The sequence below is a fragment of the Capra hircus genome, chromosome 7 (genome assembly GCF_001704415.2).
Source record: "Capra hircus breed San Clemente chromosome 7, ASM170441v1, whole genome shotgun sequence".
In the NCBI taxonomy this organism is placed as follows: domain Eukaryota; kingdom Metazoa; phylum Chordata; class Mammalia; order Artiodactyla; family Bovidae; genus Capra; species Capra hircus.
In genome coordinates, this window is record NC_030814.1 from 90,339,698 (window position 1) to 90,356,887 (window position 17,190).

The 17,190-nt window shown below is 56.3% G+C and overlaps 3 protein-coding genes across 3 annotated transcripts; 1 reads left to right on the plus strand and 2 right to left on the minus strand.

Annotated features, from left to right (window-relative positions):
- APBA3 (amyloid beta precursor protein binding family A member 3) lies at positions 14–7,439 on the minus strand. Its single transcript, XM_005682577.2, has 11 exons — positions 7,358–7,439; positions 5,756–6,349; positions 5,631–5,670; positions 2,563–2,708; positions 2,356–2,442; positions 2,090–2,251; positions 1,561–1,740; positions 1,235–1,447; positions 559–678; positions 330–470; positions 14–241 (listed from the first exon to the last, which is right to left on the minus strand). The coding sequence occupies exons 2-11, from the start codon at positions 6,320–6,322 to the stop codon at positions 170–172; spliced, it is 1,728 nt and encodes a 575-aa protein (XP_005682634.2). The 5' UTR covers positions 6,323–6,349; positions 7,358–7,439; the 3' UTR covers positions 14–169.
- Positions 9,296–12,389, plus strand: MRPL54 (mitochondrial ribosomal protein L54). Its single transcript, XM_005682576.3, has 3 exons — positions 9,296–9,448; positions 10,131–10,296; positions 10,935–12,389. The coding sequence occupies exons 1-3, from the start codon at positions 9,331–9,333 to the stop codon at positions 11,065–11,067; spliced, it is 417 nt and encodes a 138-aa protein (XP_005682633.1). The 5' UTR covers positions 9,296–9,330; the 3' UTR covers positions 11,068–12,389.
- RAX2 (retina and anterior neural fold homeobox 2) lies at positions 12,486–14,956 on the minus strand. Its single transcript, XM_005682656.3, has 2 exons — positions 14,632–14,956; positions 12,486–14,021 (listed from the first exon to the last, which is right to left on the minus strand). The coding sequence occupies exons 1-2, from the start codon at positions 14,845–14,847 to the stop codon at positions 13,683–13,685; spliced, it is 555 nt and encodes a 184-aa protein (XP_005682713.1). The 5' UTR covers positions 14,848–14,956; the 3' UTR covers positions 12,486–13,682.

Genomic DNA, 17,190 nt, shown 5'->3' on the forward strand with positions numbered 1-17,190 from the left:
ACAGACCCAGATCTGAGATTTTGCCCATTCAGCAAGCTTTAATATTTTACATCAAAAAATAACATAGAGCCTAGAAACCTTGGGACCTTGGCCAGCCGAGGAGGTTCCGCGGACGGAGTTTCAGGGCCGGCAGGGGCTAAGGCACAGTGGTGGGGGTGAAGGTAGTCGATCACAGGTACACCGGCTGCTCCTGGCCTGTGAGCAGGCGGTAGGTGGCGGCGGGCATCGTCTTGATGTGGACCTGGGGTGAAGAGGAGGCCGAGGCTGGGGCTGGGCTCCTCCCACTAGACCATGCCCACAACTGGCTCCTCCCACAAGGCCCCACCCACCTCAATGTGGGCCTCTGTGAGCAGCTCGATGATGCGAGCATGGGGTGTGGCCACCACACTGTGCCCATTGATCTCAATGATGCGGTGCCCCACGCGGACGCCCCCACGCTCAGCGATGCCACCCCGAAGGAGGCTGCAGATCTGGGGAGAGAGGAAGGGCCATGCTGCTGAGGGGGCTGGGATTGGGGCTGCCCCACCCTCTTCTCCGGTCCCTGGGCTGGGAGCTCACGATGCCGTCCTCCACGCAAAAGCCCAGCTGCTCACGGACGTGCGGCCGGCGGATGATGGCCGTGGTAACCGGAGGGCAGTGGACGATGCTGAGGGTCACCAGCGTCTGCGACTTCACTTCCTGTGCAGGATGGGGGCTGTTGGCCTGGCTGGACCTCCACGGAGGGGTCGTGGGTGGGGTGCTGCCAGACTTCCAGTCAAACTGCAACCTCCTGGACCTCAGTTTATCCACTCATAAAATGGAAGCTGTAGATTCTACAAGAACTCTTGAGAAGTGATTAAGAACCCAGACCAGAGCTGGGCAGCCTAATAGAGCTGTGGCACCTCTCATCTCCCTGGGCTTCAGTTATGGTCAAAAGCGAGGTTCTAGCAGTGCCCACAGGACAGGGCTACAGACAGTAACACGGAATGGACCGTGTCAGTCCTGCCCTTCTGTCCTGGCCAGGTCCCTCCCCATCTCTGGGCCTAGGTTGCCCCGTTTGGGCAACAAGGGTCAAGACTCAACACCCTTGCTGCCTCGTGGCAGAGTCAAGGCTGTCTGCATTCCATCCTGCTCTGGCACCAGCAGGGTGTTCCTGGGCTTCTCCTCTCTGAGCCTCGGTTTCCGTAAGTACCTGGGAGCCACGTGGGGGTGGGGCAGAGTGGGCCTCGCAGGCTCTCCACCCTGGAGCACTCACCCGGACGGCAGCCTGACAGGCGGCCAGGGGCAGCCCCACCAGGCTGGTCCCGTTGATGGCAGTGATGCGGTCGCCGATGCTGAGGGCCCCCGAGCGCTCAGCGGGGCCCCCGTGCAGCAGGTTGGCAATGACAGCGGTGGGCAGCAGGGAGCCCCAGCCCGACTCCACCAGGGCCACACCCAGACCCTCACCCCGGCGTTTCTCGATGAACACCTGTGGGGCCACAGGTAGCACTTGAGGGAAGCTTAGAAGAGGTGGGAGGAACAGGGTGGGAGGGTTCTTCAGGTCCACTTGGTGGGCTGGGGTGAGGGGCCCTGGTTGCTCACCTCCCTGCAGTTTTCGCTGTTGGAGAAGTGGTCGAGGTCCCCATTGTGGAGGTGGCCGGGACCCATGGCCCCCTGGCTCTGCTGGGTGCCCACTTGGCTGGGGTCAATCCCGCTTTCCCGCAGGAACTGACTGTAAGCCACAGCAAAGGCCTGGCCGATGGCCTGAGCGATGAGCTGGGCCTGTGGGGTGGGCGGCACTTCTCTGGGGGTCCCGCCTATCTCCTTCAGGTCCCCCACCAATACACTGATATTCCCAGAGCTGGCCTTTGTACCCTCAAGTGGGACTGCCTCCCAAGCCTCTGCCTGAGAATCTAGGGGAAGGGAAGGGAGACAGGCCTGGGGCGGGGAGGGCTTGTGGAGGCGGCTGCCAGTCTCAATGTCTTACAGGAAGGCCGGGGATGCATGGCTTGGGGCCCAGAGCAGGGTGGGGATGGAAGAACATTAAGGGTGACAGGGTGGGGCTCTGCTGGAGGGGAGGGGCCCAAGCAGTACCCCCTCGCCCCCAGGACACCCAGAGCCCGCTGCTCACGTCCTCCGACTGGAAAACATGGCAGATCATCTTATAGAGGCGGCGGCTGTGGGGCTGGGCTGCTGGCCTCTGGGCCAGGCGCCGCCGGGCCATGAGAACCAGTGTGCTGCCGATGTCAGCGATGTACGAGATGGTCTGCAGGGCGTGGTCCATCATGGCCTCCTGGCGGGAGTGGGGAGAGTGAGCTGGGTGGCCTACAGGAGGCTTGCTCGGCCCTGCCCTTGGTGGAGCCCCCCACACCCCAGAGGCCAGGCCCGACCCAGTACCTGGGAGTCGGTCATCAGGACCTTGACCCTCTTGGTGGAGACGAACAGGTCCACCTCCGTCATGGGCTGAGTCTCCCCATCGGGGGCCTGTGGGGAGCAGGGTGGGGCGTGGAGAACCCCAAAGACCCAGACTCTGACGCCCCAGGCTCAGGGGGTCTCGGAGGAGCCTGCCTGCCTGCCCATCCACCCGCCAGCCCAGGGCTTCACCTTCACACGGTCCATAGCCTCCTGGGCCTGCGCCATGCGCGTGCTTGGGGGTGGGTTCCGCTCGGACACCAGCTGGGTGGAGCCCAGGTACTTGGCCCCAAATATGACACCGTCTAGGAGGTCTTCGTGGTCGCAGGGGCCAGATACTGAGGGTGACAGCAGAGGTGGGTCAGCCCCCTAGAACCCCCGCCAGCCTCATCCACCCCTATGGGCTCCTTCCAGAGTCCTGGATGGTCTGGAAACACAAAGTTCTGCTCTGCGGCTCAGCACCTGGAGCCACACAGTTCCACCCATTCTGGGGTCCCAGAGCCATCCCATCAGCCACAGCCATGGACCAGAGGCTTGATCCTCATAGATGGAGAGCCTCCCCCGTCCATCTAGAGCCTGGTCTGCCCAGGGCGCAAGAACTCTCAGGCAGAGCACACAGTTTCAGGAGCAGGCTGTGGGTCTAGAACCATGGCCAGACCCAAAAACAGCTCTAGTGCCCACAGACGCCTCCACCCTGTGTTTCTGGAATTCCAGGAATCAGGCTAGAACCAGACAGCATCACTCTTATTTCTAAGACATGTGACATCCCAGAACCATGGTCAACTCCGCTGGATAGTTCAGGAACCCCAATCAATCTAGAAACAGTTAGGTATGCCCGCTGTTCTAGAATTCTCTCCAATCAGGCTAGGACCATAGCTCAACTCCATGGTCATAGAACTGCGCAGAATACAAACAGCCAACTGTCCACACAGCTCAAACTCTCATTCTATCGAGAACCCCAGGGGCTCCTGATCCACGAGTATAGAACTCCCTGACGGGTCTCAAACCACGGAATTCTGCCAGGGATTCTAGAAACCTAGAATCAGATTTCTCCACTCTATGATTCCAGAACTTCTTAATCAAGATAGCACTGGGGGGACTTTCCCTGGTGATCCAAGGCTAAGACCCCATCTTCCCAATGCAGGGGCCCTGGTTTGATCCCTGGTCAGGCAACTAGATCTCACATGCTGAAACTAAAGATCCCACCTGCTGCAACTAAGAGCTGGTGCAGCCAAATAAATAAACAATTTTAAAAACAGAGCATCCAGAAGCCCTTCCATGGGTTCTACAATCCCCACCGTGATTCACAACTGCAGGTGTACCTGGAAATTCTAATGATCTGAACAGTCCGGAAACAAACAACTTGGCTCATAGTTCTAGAACCCCCCAACCCAGCCCAGAACCTCAAAAAGCTTTGCCCACACGGCTCTAGAATCCCCTGAGTAACCTAGAGCCAGACAGGAGTGCCAGTGATTCTAGAATATTTTAACCAATAGCTATTGCTTTTTTGGAGAACCACAGATGTAGGCCCCAGGGAACGAAACCACACACCCGTGAACTCAAAGGTCAGCCAGTTCTGTCCTTTTGTCCTTCATGAGCTCAGCATTCCAGGACAACAGACAACTCTGCTCTGGGGTTTCAGAGATGCACCATCCACTAGGGTATAGTGGCACAGGCCGGTGTTGTGCACTTGAAATGCAGCTGGTTTGGACTGAGACATGCTGCAAGTGTAAAATGTGACACTGGATTTTGAAACCCTCAAATTACAAAATAATTATTATAAAATGTTAATTGTACATTGAAATAACATTTTAAATATGTTGGGTTAACTTTAAAGTTAATTTTTTCCAGTAGTCATATATGGATGTGAGAACTGGGCCATAAAAAAGGCTGAGCGCTGAAGAATTCATGCCTTCGAACTGTGGTGTGGGAGGACTTTTGAGAGTCTCTTGGACTGCAAGGAGATCAAACCAGTCAATCCTAAAGGAAATCAACCCTGAATATTCACTGGAAGGACTGATGCTGAAGTTGAAGCTCCCATACTTTGGCCACCTGATGGGAAGAGCCGACACATGTGAAAAGACCCCAATGCTGGGAAAGATCGAGGGCAACAGGAAGAGGGGGTGACAGAGGATGAGATGGTTGGACGGCATCACCGACTCAATGGACATGAGTTTGAGTGAACTCTGGGAAATAGTGAAGAACGGGGAAGCCTGGCATGCTGCAGTCCATGGGGTCGCAAACAGTTGGATGTGACTCAGCGACTGAACAACAACAAATTAATTTTGAGTGGTTTTTTAATGTGGATAACTAAGAAATTTCAAGTGATATGTGGCTAGAATTGTATTTCTGCTGTATAGCTCTAGAACTTTCTGACGACTCTAGAACTGGACAGACCTGCCCAGTTCTAGAACAGCTCCTAATGGTCTAGAAATCAGAGATAAATTCTATTTACTCCATGGTTCTAGACTGCTCAGTCGGGGGAAAACTCGACAGCTCTGCTCATCATTCCAAAACGCCCTAAGCAGCCCAGGTCACATTTAACCAGAGGCAAAATGCCAGGTTCTGGAACTTGCTAGGTCAATGATAGCTCCATGACTTTAGAACCTTCTTGGAACTACAAGTCCAAACCAGCGTCCTTTCCCATGATTACAGAACTTGTCCTTTGACCTAGAGCCTCAGGCAGCATGGGGGGAGAATATTCTTGAACATTCCAAGTGGCCAGAACAGTACTTCTCATGCCTTGAGGGCAGACTGGCAAACTCTTCTGCAAAAGGCCAAACAGTAATTATCTTTCCTACGGTCTCTGATGCAACTACTCAACCTGGCCTGTGGCAACATGAAGGCTGCCACAGACAACACTTGAATGAATGGGCTTGAGTTTGTCCTGATAAAACTTTATTTGTGGATACTGAAACTTGAATTGCCTATCATTTTCACCCATCAAGAAATACTTTTAATTTTTTTCAACCATTTAAAAATGCAGAAGCCATCTTAGCTCACCAGACATAGCAGAAGGGCCATGGATGGTAATGTGCCAACTCCTGCTCTAGAATCAAGTCCTACAATTTGCCAAGGCTGCCCTCCATTCCAGAATATTCTCAAGACTGTCTCTCTTCTCCTGGGTGTACAGAATCTACTCAAAACCAACCTCAGAGCCTCACGAGAAGCCACTCCTCATGGGCTAACTTTGTGCCAGATTTTGGAAACTCGGGTTGGGCTGTTCTGAAACCCCTGAGCCCCTGGGGCGGGACACTCACCCTCCTGGAGGGCAGGGTAGGAAGCCAGGGTCTTGGGTCTCTGGAAGAAGACAGAAGAGGGGCAGGCCTGAGTCCTCCTGTTTGGCTCCCAACAGTGGAGGCCTGGGGGGTGGGGTGGGCTCTACCTGGACACTGGCAAGTGGCTCCTCAGGAGTGACCAGAGGTGAGGTCTCCAGCCAGGGTTCTGGGGAGCTATTGGAGCTCCTGTCCTCATCCTGCTCGGCGGAGGCTCCCTCCGTCCACTCCTGGAGGCCAGTGTCCTCCTCTGGGTCCTCGGGGGGCTGTAACAGGCGAGGAGCAGGGTCCGGAGGAGGTTTCTGAGAAGGAGGGCCCTCATCTTGCTGCAACAGATTCAGCAAGTCTTCCCGATCAGCCTCAGCGGACAAGAGCCCATGGGCGTCAGCCATGTCCTGCGGGGCCAGGCCGTGGCCGGTGGCAATGTGCAGGGGGCATGGGGGTCCATCCGGGGACAGGCCCACCAGGTCACCCGGCAGAGTTTCAAACTGTTGCACCAGGTCCTGAATATTTAGCCCATCAAGTTCCATCTGACTCAGGGTGCTGGAGCCTCCTGGTGTGGGGTCCCACTGGCGATCACAGGTGAGGTCCTGAGAGGGCAAAAGTGTGTCCCTGGGCTCTTCCAAGTCCATGGCTGGAGGTCCTGGAGGGGGTTGGGAGGCTGTCAGGAATTCCATGCCTGGACCCTGGGCTCAAGCCAGCATCTGAAAGGGAGAATCAAAAATGAGATTTTCTGGGCTTCCCTGATGGCTCAGTGGTGAAGAATCAGCCTGTCAATGCAGGAGACATGGGTTTCGATCCCCAATCTGGGAAGATCCCACATGCCATGGAGTAACTGAGCCCAGTGAACCACACTACTGAGTCCGTGCTCTAGAGCCCGGGAGCCGCAACTACCGGAGCCCCTGCACTGTAGAGCCCAAGCCACCACAATGAGAAGCCCATGCACCTCAGCTCAAGAGCAGCCCCTACTCTCCACACCCAGAGAAAAGCCCATGCAGTAATGAAGACCCAAAGCAAACAAAACAAAACAAAACAAAGATGAGATTTTCCAGCTGCCAACTTGGTACTAGGATCTAGCCTGGTAAATGTTCATAGAGAACACATAATTTAATCCCCACTATACCCCGCAAGGAAGATTCTGCCATGATCCTCATTTTACAGGGGAGGAAATCGAGGTGTAGAATCAGCAGTTGTAAGGCAGTGGGGTTCCCTCCAAACCCCAGGGAATTAACCTGTGCGCGTCTCCCCAGACCTCCCCCTCCCACCCGTGGACCCTGTACACCCCAGCCCTGATTCTTCCAAGTGTTCCTTCCCCAGGATGTGGGACCCAGAGACACACTCTGACTACACAGACCCAACAGGTGTAGGTACCCGATACCCAGGGACTCAAGACCTCAGTCCAAGACTTCACATCCAGAACTTCAGACTAAATACTAGAGTTCCAAAATGCCAGAAAGCAGAGTCACCTCAAAAGCTCCAATGCCACATTCAAGATCAACCCCAGACTCAGACCTGGACCCCAGACCCAGCCTGAAGACACAAACTGGAGCTTAAAGCTGAGAGTTAAGACCCTAGTCCTCTCGTAGACCCCAGACTCAAGACTTCAGAGCCGTGACTTCAGATGCTGGCTCCAGACCTCTCTATGACCCTCCGGGACGCTCATTTACCAAACCCAGGTGGTCTCAACCCGCGGGGGCGCCGAAATCCCTAACCTGAGCTGGTACCGTGTTTCCAGTGACCGCCGCCTGCCAATTCCTGCCAATTCCGCCGCCGCCTGCCAGATCCGCGCAGCGATCCTGGATCACTGGGCATGCGCATTCCCGCTGGGCTTGCTGGGAAATGTAGTTCTCTTAGACAACCTCGCCCGCGCAGGAGTGCCAGATATGTGGATCACGAGTTCGAATCCAAAGCTTTCATTTACTTGGCGTGAAAGCTCCGACAGGCTTCTGAGCCTATTTCCTCAACTGCAAAGTGCGGTTAAAAGTCACTGCTTGACTGCTACCTCTTTGGTCATTATTCTAAGGGGTCGCAGACGGGAAGAAATGGGACTGGAAAAATACTAAAGGCGCATGAGAGATGGACTTTCCGACTGCAGGGGTGCCAAAAGCGGCACGGGGAACATATTGTACACAGGCTTTCGGCTTGGCGGGATGGCTCGGTTATGCCTAACTTTATTTCGCTGAGCTTCTGGCTTCCTCAGTTGTGAACTGGGGATAATAGTGCATGCGTGCGTGCTCAGTTGCCGAGTTGAGTTTGACTGCGACCCTATGGACTGTCGCTGGCCAGGCTCCGCTCTGCCCCTGGGATTTCCCAGGCGAGAATACTGGAATGGGTTGCCATTTCCTTCTCTAGGGATCTTCCTGCTGAACCTGCGTCTACTGGGTTGACAGGCCGGTTCTTTACCGCTGAGCCAATGCTGAGTGCTGCTGCTGCTGCTGCTGCTAAGTCGCTTCGGTTGTGTTCGACTCCATGCGACCCCACAGACGGCAGCCCACCAGGCTCCCTCGTCCCTGGGATTCTCCAGGCAAGAACACTGGAGTGGGTTGCCATTTCCTTCCCCAATGCATGAAAGTGAAAGGTGAAAGTGAAGTCGCTCAGTCGTGTCCGACTCCTAGCGACCCCATGGACTGCAGCCTACCAGTCTCCTCTGTCCACGGGATTTTCCAGGCAAGAGTACTGGAGTGGGTTGCCATTGCCTTCTCCAAGCCCACACCTACCTCCTAATTAAACGAAATCGAGCTGGTTGCAGATTTAGCAGTAGGGCTGGAAAATATCGAGTCTAATAAGTGTTAGCTTTCTTTACTTCTAGGTTTTCAGTAATTTAGCTACTGAGAAGAACCCAGTGTCAGAACCTAGAGAAATATTTCACTTTGAAAAGTTGATTTAAACGTACTTCTTTTTCTCTTGTGTGGATCTGCTTTGTGGAAAATTAATTGGCTTAGGATAACCAAACCCTTATTTATCACCTGTTGCATGTTATGACTTTCGAAAGTTTGAGGGCCATTGGCTACATGGGTATAACTTATAGGGTGGTAGGACCTTTTAATGTAACGCTAACAAGTTTTCTCCCCCCGATCCCCGAGCCTTTATGTTAGTTTTTAAATGCCATATGTAATCTGTGGTTCACAAAATTGGGAGCGAGGGACTTGAAAGAGAACTGCTATAAATTTAAAGGATACATAATCCCCTATCCAAGGCTTCCCAGGTGGCGCTAGTAGTAGAGAATCCGCTTGCCAATGCAAGAGACGCAAGAGACCCAGGTTTGATCCCTGGGTTCAGGAAAGTGCCCTAGAGAAGGAAATACGCCAGTATTCGTGCTTGGAAAAATCACAGTTTTTCCCCCTCCCAGATAGAGGAGCCTGGTGGACTACAGTCCCTGAGGCCGCAGAGTTGGACCAGATTGAGCACACACGGTTGCTTGTTGAATACAATCAGGAATGTATAAAAGTGTGATACTCAAAGTAAGTGATAATAACTGGAGGGCAAGAGGTCAATGAAACATCCTTTGAAAGTCGCTTCTTCCCATAACTAAGGACAGCTATAAAAGTTTAAAGAAATCACAATAAAGATATGCCTACCGCTGGAGTACTACATTTCCCATAAATCTCTAGGGGCCTACAACTCCCAACCCCTCGATCGCTGACGTCTTCCGGAAACGTGCACGTGCACGTTGCCAGCATACGTCATGGCGGCTAGACGCCTCATCGGTGCTACCCGGAGCTGGGCCGGCTGGCGGGCCTGGGAGCTTCCGGACCCCGCGGGTTTTGTAAGACTACATGTACGCGATTATGCCAAGAGACCGGGTGAGCTGGCTTAAGAGAGAACAAAATGGGAACGGTAGGGACATTGGGGAGTTCGTAGTGCGCAAGCGCTAGTTGGGAGGCGCGTCCTAGTACGAGCGCGCAAGCGTAGAGGCAGCTTAGCTCGGCTTTTGCGCAGGCGCAGTGTGAGGTATCTAGAGTGAAGGTGGGCTCTCAGGCACAAGGTTGGGGGGTGTGTGGGTGTGTGTGTCGGGTGTGGGTGTGGGTGCGGGGGTGGGTGTGTGTGTAGTGGTTAGGTGGAGAACTGGAACTTGGGTCCCTAGCAAATTACCACCGGAAATTCGGACCATATGGGCATCTAACTATTAAAGCCAAAACAAGATTTAATTTTTTTCCGGATGCATCCTTGCCTGGTCTCCCTTGTTGAAAGGAGGGACTTGGCAAACGAAACGTGAGGTTTTAAAGACACACGACAGCCGGCGTACATTTTCTTCGTGAGATAAATAGGAGGAATGAAAGTGGAATTGAAAAGGAGTGAACTTAGTTACCGTGAATAGCACTGTCATTTAATGTAGTGCCCATGAATATCAATGTCATTTAATGCAGTGCCCGTGTCCCAGTTAAAATCATTTTGAGAACAGTACACGGGGTACAGCTGGGGCAGAAAGGGAAGGCAGGCCTCCCGAGGGTGTAGCTGGGCTGACATGACTCTCTCCCACCGCAGTTTTTAAGGGGGGCAAAGGCGGCAAAGGTGCTGCGGTGGGAGAGACCCTGAAGGACCCCGAGGTGTGTACAGACCCAGTCCAGCTCACCACGCACGCCATGGGTGTCAACATCTACAAGGAGGGCCAGGATGTGGTCCTGAAGCCGGATTCTGAGTACCCTGAGTGGTGAGTGGGTCAGGACTGGGTGAGGAGGGCCCTGCGGATCCCATCTGAGATTTCAGGAGGGCTTCCCTGGGGAGTTGGGGGGGTAAGTTAAGACCTGAGTGGATGGCCAGAGCTTCAGAGGCAGGTGGGAACAGCCAGTGCAAAGGCCCTGCGCAGAACTGCACCTGGTTTGTACCGTGGATAGCAAGGAGCAAGGTGGAGGGTAGGGGGAGACAGGCAGGAGCCTGGTGAAGCCTGGCTGTCGGGGGCTGCAGGGGGAATTCCGCTCTTGGCTCTGTGAGCAGTGGCAGGATGGGGAAGCCATCACCATGCACCCATCCTTCAAGCTGGTTAAGGATTAGAAAGGTTCAGCGAGGGGGTGGGGGCCTTGCAGGCGGGCAGTGCAGCCCAGACAATGGCCAGGAGGCAGAAGGCTTGGCACGCGCCTACTTCAGATCCCAGGGCCACTGGGATGGGGGCGCCCCCTGTTGCACAGCCCGGGAGCTGGCTCATGGTGGGGAGGGACAGCCCTGAGGTCAGCTGGCCACCAAGGGACCCGGTACTGCTGCAGCCTGTGCCCAAGGTGTCTGGGATGGGGTCGGGGAGCCGTGGGGAAGGGGGCTGCTCTGTAACCCCGACTTCTGCCCACTTCCCATCAGGCTGTTCCAGATGAACGTGGGCCCCCCCAAGAAGCTGGAGGAGCTGGACCCGGAGACCCGGGAGTACTGGCGGCTGCTCCGGAAACACAACATCTGGCGCCACAACCGGCTGAGCAAGAACCAGAAGTTCTAGTGGGGGAGGGCCAGAGCTCTCTAAAAGGACCCTGACCCTCCAAGGACCTGGAGGAGACAGGACAGACGGGGGCTGACGGGGAGTTGGTACCTCCCCCAGCCTGCCCCCAGGACTTTTTATATTCTGGAGAAACAGACGTCTCTGAGAACGAAGAGAATTGCCCCCACAGTGAGACTGAATCAGGGGCCTGGGGGCCAATAAAGCCTTCTGGGGGCAGTTGTCAGCAGGTCCCGGAAGCCGCTGAGTGTCCTGTGATATTGGGGTCAGGAGGGACTTGGGACAGGCATTGGAGAGGTGGGCACCTCAGACCCAGTGGTTCCATGGCCCAGCCTCCACCCTCAGTGATTGCTGGGCACCTGCAGGTCCATGTTCACCTCCCAGCCTCGTTGAGCTTCTCACCCTGATTCCTGGAATTCCTAGCATTGCCCAAGAGGCCCCAACCTCTGTCCTCGAGGGGCAGATTTTTTGAGCCAAGCTTCCCTGGATTGCAGTGGACTTGGACTTATACCCGAGGCACATCATCCAGAGCAGAAGAGAGTCTTCGTGAGCTTCAGGAATGGAAATGTCCAGGGCTAGGCATGGCTGGATCCAGGTGCTTCAGTATTCAGCTATGAGGTGCTCTCCATCTCTGGGTCCTTTAAACTCCAGTGGGTAGGTCCTTTTATCCCTTGGGTAGGGGTGGCTCCAGAACTTCTGACTGACATCCCATACCCAGTTCAGCAAACCCAGCTAGAGGGAAGGGACTTCTTTTTCCTTTCTGCCAGGGTCACAGGGGTTATCTTTGTTGGCCAGCCTACCCACCATCCTGTCCACCCCCACTGGTCCCCACCAGCTTAGAGGAGGCTGAAGGACACACACGGTGCCAGGGCCCACTCCCAGTGGTACAGCCATGCCCTCTGGCATACACTGCTTAGGGGGCTGGACCAGGGCTCTCTCACCCTCCAATCTCCTCCGGAGCTGGGCGGGTGAGGCGGGACAGGATCTCTGAGGCTAATTCTGTCTGGTCCCAGGGAAACAGCCTTCATCCTCTTAGGAGGACTCTGCCAAGCGGATTACCGCTCACCTGCCCTCCTGCAGCCCGTGCTGGGCGGGCGCATCATCCCAACCCTCCTGCGCGGGTCCCCACAGCTCTCAGAGTGAAAACTGAAGTTGTAATGGCCACAGGCTTCCTGGCTGCTCCTCCAACTCTGCAGTCGTGGTGCCCCCCGGGCCCTCTGCCCGGGTCTCTCCCCGGCCCCACCGCGTCCTCAGGGCTCCCTCTTTACCTCCAGACCTTGACTCTGATGGTGCCGACCACCCTATTAAACTGCAGCTCTGCCACACGCTCCCGACTGCCCTTCCTGGCTTTGTTTTTCTCCCAAGCACTTCACCACCAGCAGCTGTTGCACGTTTTGTTTTATTTTTTAAGTTAGGGCTCTGGTCTCTCCCACTGGAGTGGTAGCTCCAGGAGGGCAGGGGTTTTTCTCTGCTTTGTTCACTGTTGTGTCCTTGCTGTGAGTTGGAACGGGTGGATGAATGATTGGGGGGATGGTTGGCCTCGCTGCCGCGGCGTAAACAACACAGAGGCCGTTGGGGTTCACGTGAGGTGCCCTCTGAGGTGGGAGGTGAGCAGGCCAGCTGAGAGCGGCCTGGAAGCGACATTTCTGGAATTTCCTAGCACCTGTGGTCACTTCCTGGCCAGAGCCTGGAGCGAGTGGGGTGCTGCCATGTTCCCCCCACCATACACTCTCCTGTCCTGACTCATTCCGTCCCACAGGGAGGTGCCCTGACGTGGGCACTTGGGCCACACACCCCCCAGCCCAGCCAGCCTCCTTGTCCTGGAGCCCAGCTGAACCCCAGCAAGGGTGGCCATCATGCCTTTGTGAGCCCTGGGGGCACGTGGTTGGACAGAAGGAACGCTTGTCTTGCTACCAGGGCCCCAGCCCTGCCTCAGTGGGCTGGGAGATGTGATGGGGCCTGTGGTTGATGGGGAGACAAGTCACGCTCTGATAACTGGGGGGAGCAAAGATCGACTGTTCACCCAGTGTCAGCTGCTTCTACCCGGGAGCGCCCTGTTAGCGCCCGGCCTGGGTCCTAGGTGCCAGGGGCGATGGAGTCAGGCAATGGGCTTAAAAAGAGCTCCACCCTCTACTGGCTCTGTGGCCTGAGGAAACTGGCTACCCTCCTCTGGGCCTCAGTTTCTTCCCCTGTAACATGGGGCTGATGGCCATGCCACCTTGGGGTAAAGTGATGGGCACGCTGGGAGCACACAGTGAAAGGGGGCAGTTGAATGTGAACTGCTGCAGCTATTACTTGTTATCTCTCAGGGCGGCCCTGCTGTCGAACAATTAGGAGCAGGCAGGAGGATTTAGAATCATCAACTCACAATTAACATCCCTGTTGCTCCTGGTTACAGCCTTAGAGCCTTAAGAACCTCAGAACCTACCCCACACAGGCCCATTTGACAGATGGGGAGACAGGGGCACCAGCTTCCTGGAGACCAGGCCAGGGACGCCTACCCTGGCTGGGCGCCTCTGGCTGCCACCTTGAAGTCAGTGCCAGTTAACCCTGCAAGGCAGGGGTAGGTGGTGGTGGGTGGGGGACTTGGTGTGGATGGCCATGGACAGGCACCAGGCTCAGGCCGATGGCCAGGCCCTGTCCAGAGCCTGCACGTGCTCCTTGGCCAGCAGCCGCAGGGAACCCTCCTCCAGGGTGAAGCCATCCATGAAGGCTGGACTGAAGGCATGGGGCCCAAAGGAGCCCTGCAACCCTGGGCCCGAGCCCAGGAGGCGCGGGAGGGCTGGCACAGCTGGGGGCCCTGGGCCCAGCCAGGGCTCCAGAGACAGTGGCATGGTGGGAGGGCGGGCAAAGGGCAGTGCTGGGGCCTCAGGGAGTCTTGGGGCTGCCACGGCTCCGGAGCCTGACTCCAGACGCTCCTGGCGGCGCCACTTGGCCCGGCGGTTCTGGAACCATACCTAGAGGTGGCAAGAGAGGTGCTCCCAAGTCAGAGGCGGCTCGTGGGCGCCAGGCAAGGCTGCTTTCCCTCCCTGGGCCTCCCAGCCCCTCAGGGTTCTGCCTGCTGTCTGACCTGATTCCTACCCCTTGCAATCCCAACATACATTGTTACCTACCCCGAGGAGATGGCTGTTCTGAGAGCAAGATCCTTGCCTCTTGGCCCCCATTAGTTCAGTCCCGAAGTCTTCAGAGTCCAGGTTCTCCTTGCCTTTCCCTTTGCCCAGGCCCCTCTCAGGCTCGTCAGCCTCCTCCCTGGTCTACCTTGGCTATCAGCAAGAAGTTCCAGCCACTGAGTTTGGCATTTGAGGGGCTTCACCAGCTTTCTCTGCCTCCCCTTCCACCCGCCTCAACACCTAGCTCAGTAGAAATGCCTCCAGTTTAACTCCTGCACAGCTTTGCACTCATAGTTCTGGATGCCTAGAAAAATGCCCTTTCTCCTTTCTGGCTGGCACACTCCTACTCAAATGTCAAGGCTCCAGTGCCACATCCCCTCCCCTGGGAGGCCTTGCTTTGCCCTGGGAGGGTCCGCCCGGCGCCGGCTGCCTCCGAGGGTGGTTGGGGTGCCCTCACCTGCACGCGCACCTCGGGCAGGTGCACCTTGGCTGCCAGCTCCTCGCGGCTGTAAACATCTGGGTAGTGGGAGGCCTCGAACGCCCGCTCCAGCTGGTGCAACTGGTACGTGGTAAAGGTTGTGCGGTTCCTCCGGTGCTTCTTCTTGGGGGCCTCCTCTCCAGGCCCCGGCCCCCCACCCTCAGCCGCCGGCCCCTCACCTGGGCTCAGGAACATGGCTCCTCCTTGCCCCCACCTGGCCGGAAGGCAGCAGGACAGATGGCGGTGAGACAGGGGAGGGACAGTGGCTGGGGAGGGCGGGGTCGCCCCCCACCCCTTGCTGGATCTGGGGTCAGATATGGAGGGGCTTCTCCCTCCACTGGGTCCTGCATCCCCTCTGCCTCTCTGTGTGTCTCAGACGACCTCCCTGTCTCCACTTCCTTCTCTCTGATTATTTTTCTCTGTCTCTGCCTCTATTTCTCTTTCCTTCTGCAGCTCCCTGGCTCTCCCTCCTTCTCTGTGACCCCCAGGAAGGCAGGATCTGGGACACTGCCCTGAGGAACGTTTCCTCACCCCTCAGCTCTCTGCCCTGGGGGCCTGTCTGTGCTCCTACCTCCCACCCAGGCCCACCTGTGCCCACCTGCCCAGTGCTCACTGCTCCCGGCAGCCCCTCCAACAGCCCCCGTGGGCCCAGCGCTGTCTGCTGCTGGCCTGGCCTCGCCAGACCTGAGGGGGTTGGGGTCGGGCGGGGAGGAGGATTAGCGAGGTGATTAATTGAGGGGGCCCCGCCCGCCCAGGCGCTGGTAGCTCAGAGCCACAGAGGGAGTGCCAGGCAGCAGGACACACCTTGCTCTAGAACATAAACAAGAGCCTCCCCTTCCCGGGCCTCAGTTTCCCCAGCTGTAAAATGGCAGCAACAGGAATTCCTACTCCGTGGGACTCTCACAGGGACTCAATGAGCTGATGAAAGAGTACACTGATGGAAAGATACACAGTGATTGGCCAACAGTGAGTGCTTAGTGAGCACTCTCTAAATTAGCCACTGTTAACCCCTTTTGTTATCATCTGGAGTGAGAAAAAGAACCTCTCATATTCACAGATGTCAAGGGGAGTTGGGGAAGCTGAGATCCCCAGAGGTGAAGGTAATTCCAGTTGGTTCCCCTGGGCACTGTCCAGGGCAAAGGAGTATGGGGCATTTTAGCTGTGTTTTGAGGTATGAATAGAAGCTCACTTTTCAGTCACTCAATAAACATTTAAGCACAATAAACATTTGCGCTTACTGTATACTAGGTACTGTTCACAGCAGGGAACAAAAAAACACAGACACACTTCTTGGAGCTGGCATCCTGGTGGGGGAGACTGATAATCCGTAACTATGTAGGTAAAATACAGCATGTCAGGTAGTCAGAAAACTGGAGGGAAAACTCAAGCAGGGGAGGAAAGGTGGTTCTTTTAAGGAAGGTAAGCAGAATAGGAGATGGAGCGTAAGGGTGTGAATTCTGGACACAACTGGGTGTGAAAGGGGTACCGAGGAGCCATGGAAGGTTGTGGAGCATGAGAGGGGCACAGGTGGCATTCTGGATGAGGATTGTGGGCAAGATGGGAGGTCAGGGGGAGGCTAGAGGCCTGGTCAGGGCTAGATCTGGGGGGAGGGGGACAGGAGAGCAATTCTCGGGGGACGGGGGCCTTCCCTGGTGTCCAGTGGCTAAGACTCTGCACTCCCAGTGCAGGGAGCCTGGGTTGGATCCCTGGTCAGGGAACCAGATCCTATATGTCTCAACTAAGGCCCGGTGCAGCCAAATACATACAAATATTTTTTAAAGTTCTGGGGAGAGAAAGTCTGAGGAGGGAAGAAGACTGGTGAACCCAGCCCCTGTCTGGGGACAAGTGGGTGATGGGACTGTCCCTCCAGCGGTGGCCTGAGAGCCAAGTAGAACCTTGGTGATACCCTGAGACTGGATGTTCAGCCCCCTGCCCAATCCAAGGAGCTTGGGGGTGCTTTGGCAGGGGGCGCCCTGAAAACAGGAGGGGCCCTGGGCGTGACAGGGGGCAAAATGAGGCCCAGGAGGAGGACGGGAGGGATGGAGGGAGGAGGGTTGTCTCAGTGGAGTGAGGCTGGAGACCCAGGCCTGTGGATGGACCAGAGTGAGCCCAAGAGGAAGCAGAGCCAAGTCCTCCAGAATGTTGGCTTTGTAGGGGGAGACGCACGCAGAGATAGGGAGGCGGGTGCTCACACGGGCATGTGTGCCCAGTCAGACACTCGCAGCACCGAGGCGCAGGCCCTGGAGTGCTGGCAGGGGCGAATGACCTCAGAGGAGGAGGGGGTCTGGGTGGGCAGGGGGCTTAGCACCCAAGCAGTCAGCCGGACAGGGAGGTTCCAGGAGCTCTGAGTCCAGGCTGGAGGGGCGGTGAGTGAGGCCCCTCCAGGCCTCAGTGGCCCCGTCTTTGAGATGGGCTGGGGCATTGCGGCAGGGGGAGCCAGGCCTCAGGAGACGGGGAGTGGGGGTGGGGGGAGGTAATCCCCCTAATTGCTTCATCACTTTACAACGCTAATGAGCTGCTCTGTTCTCAGCCCCCAAT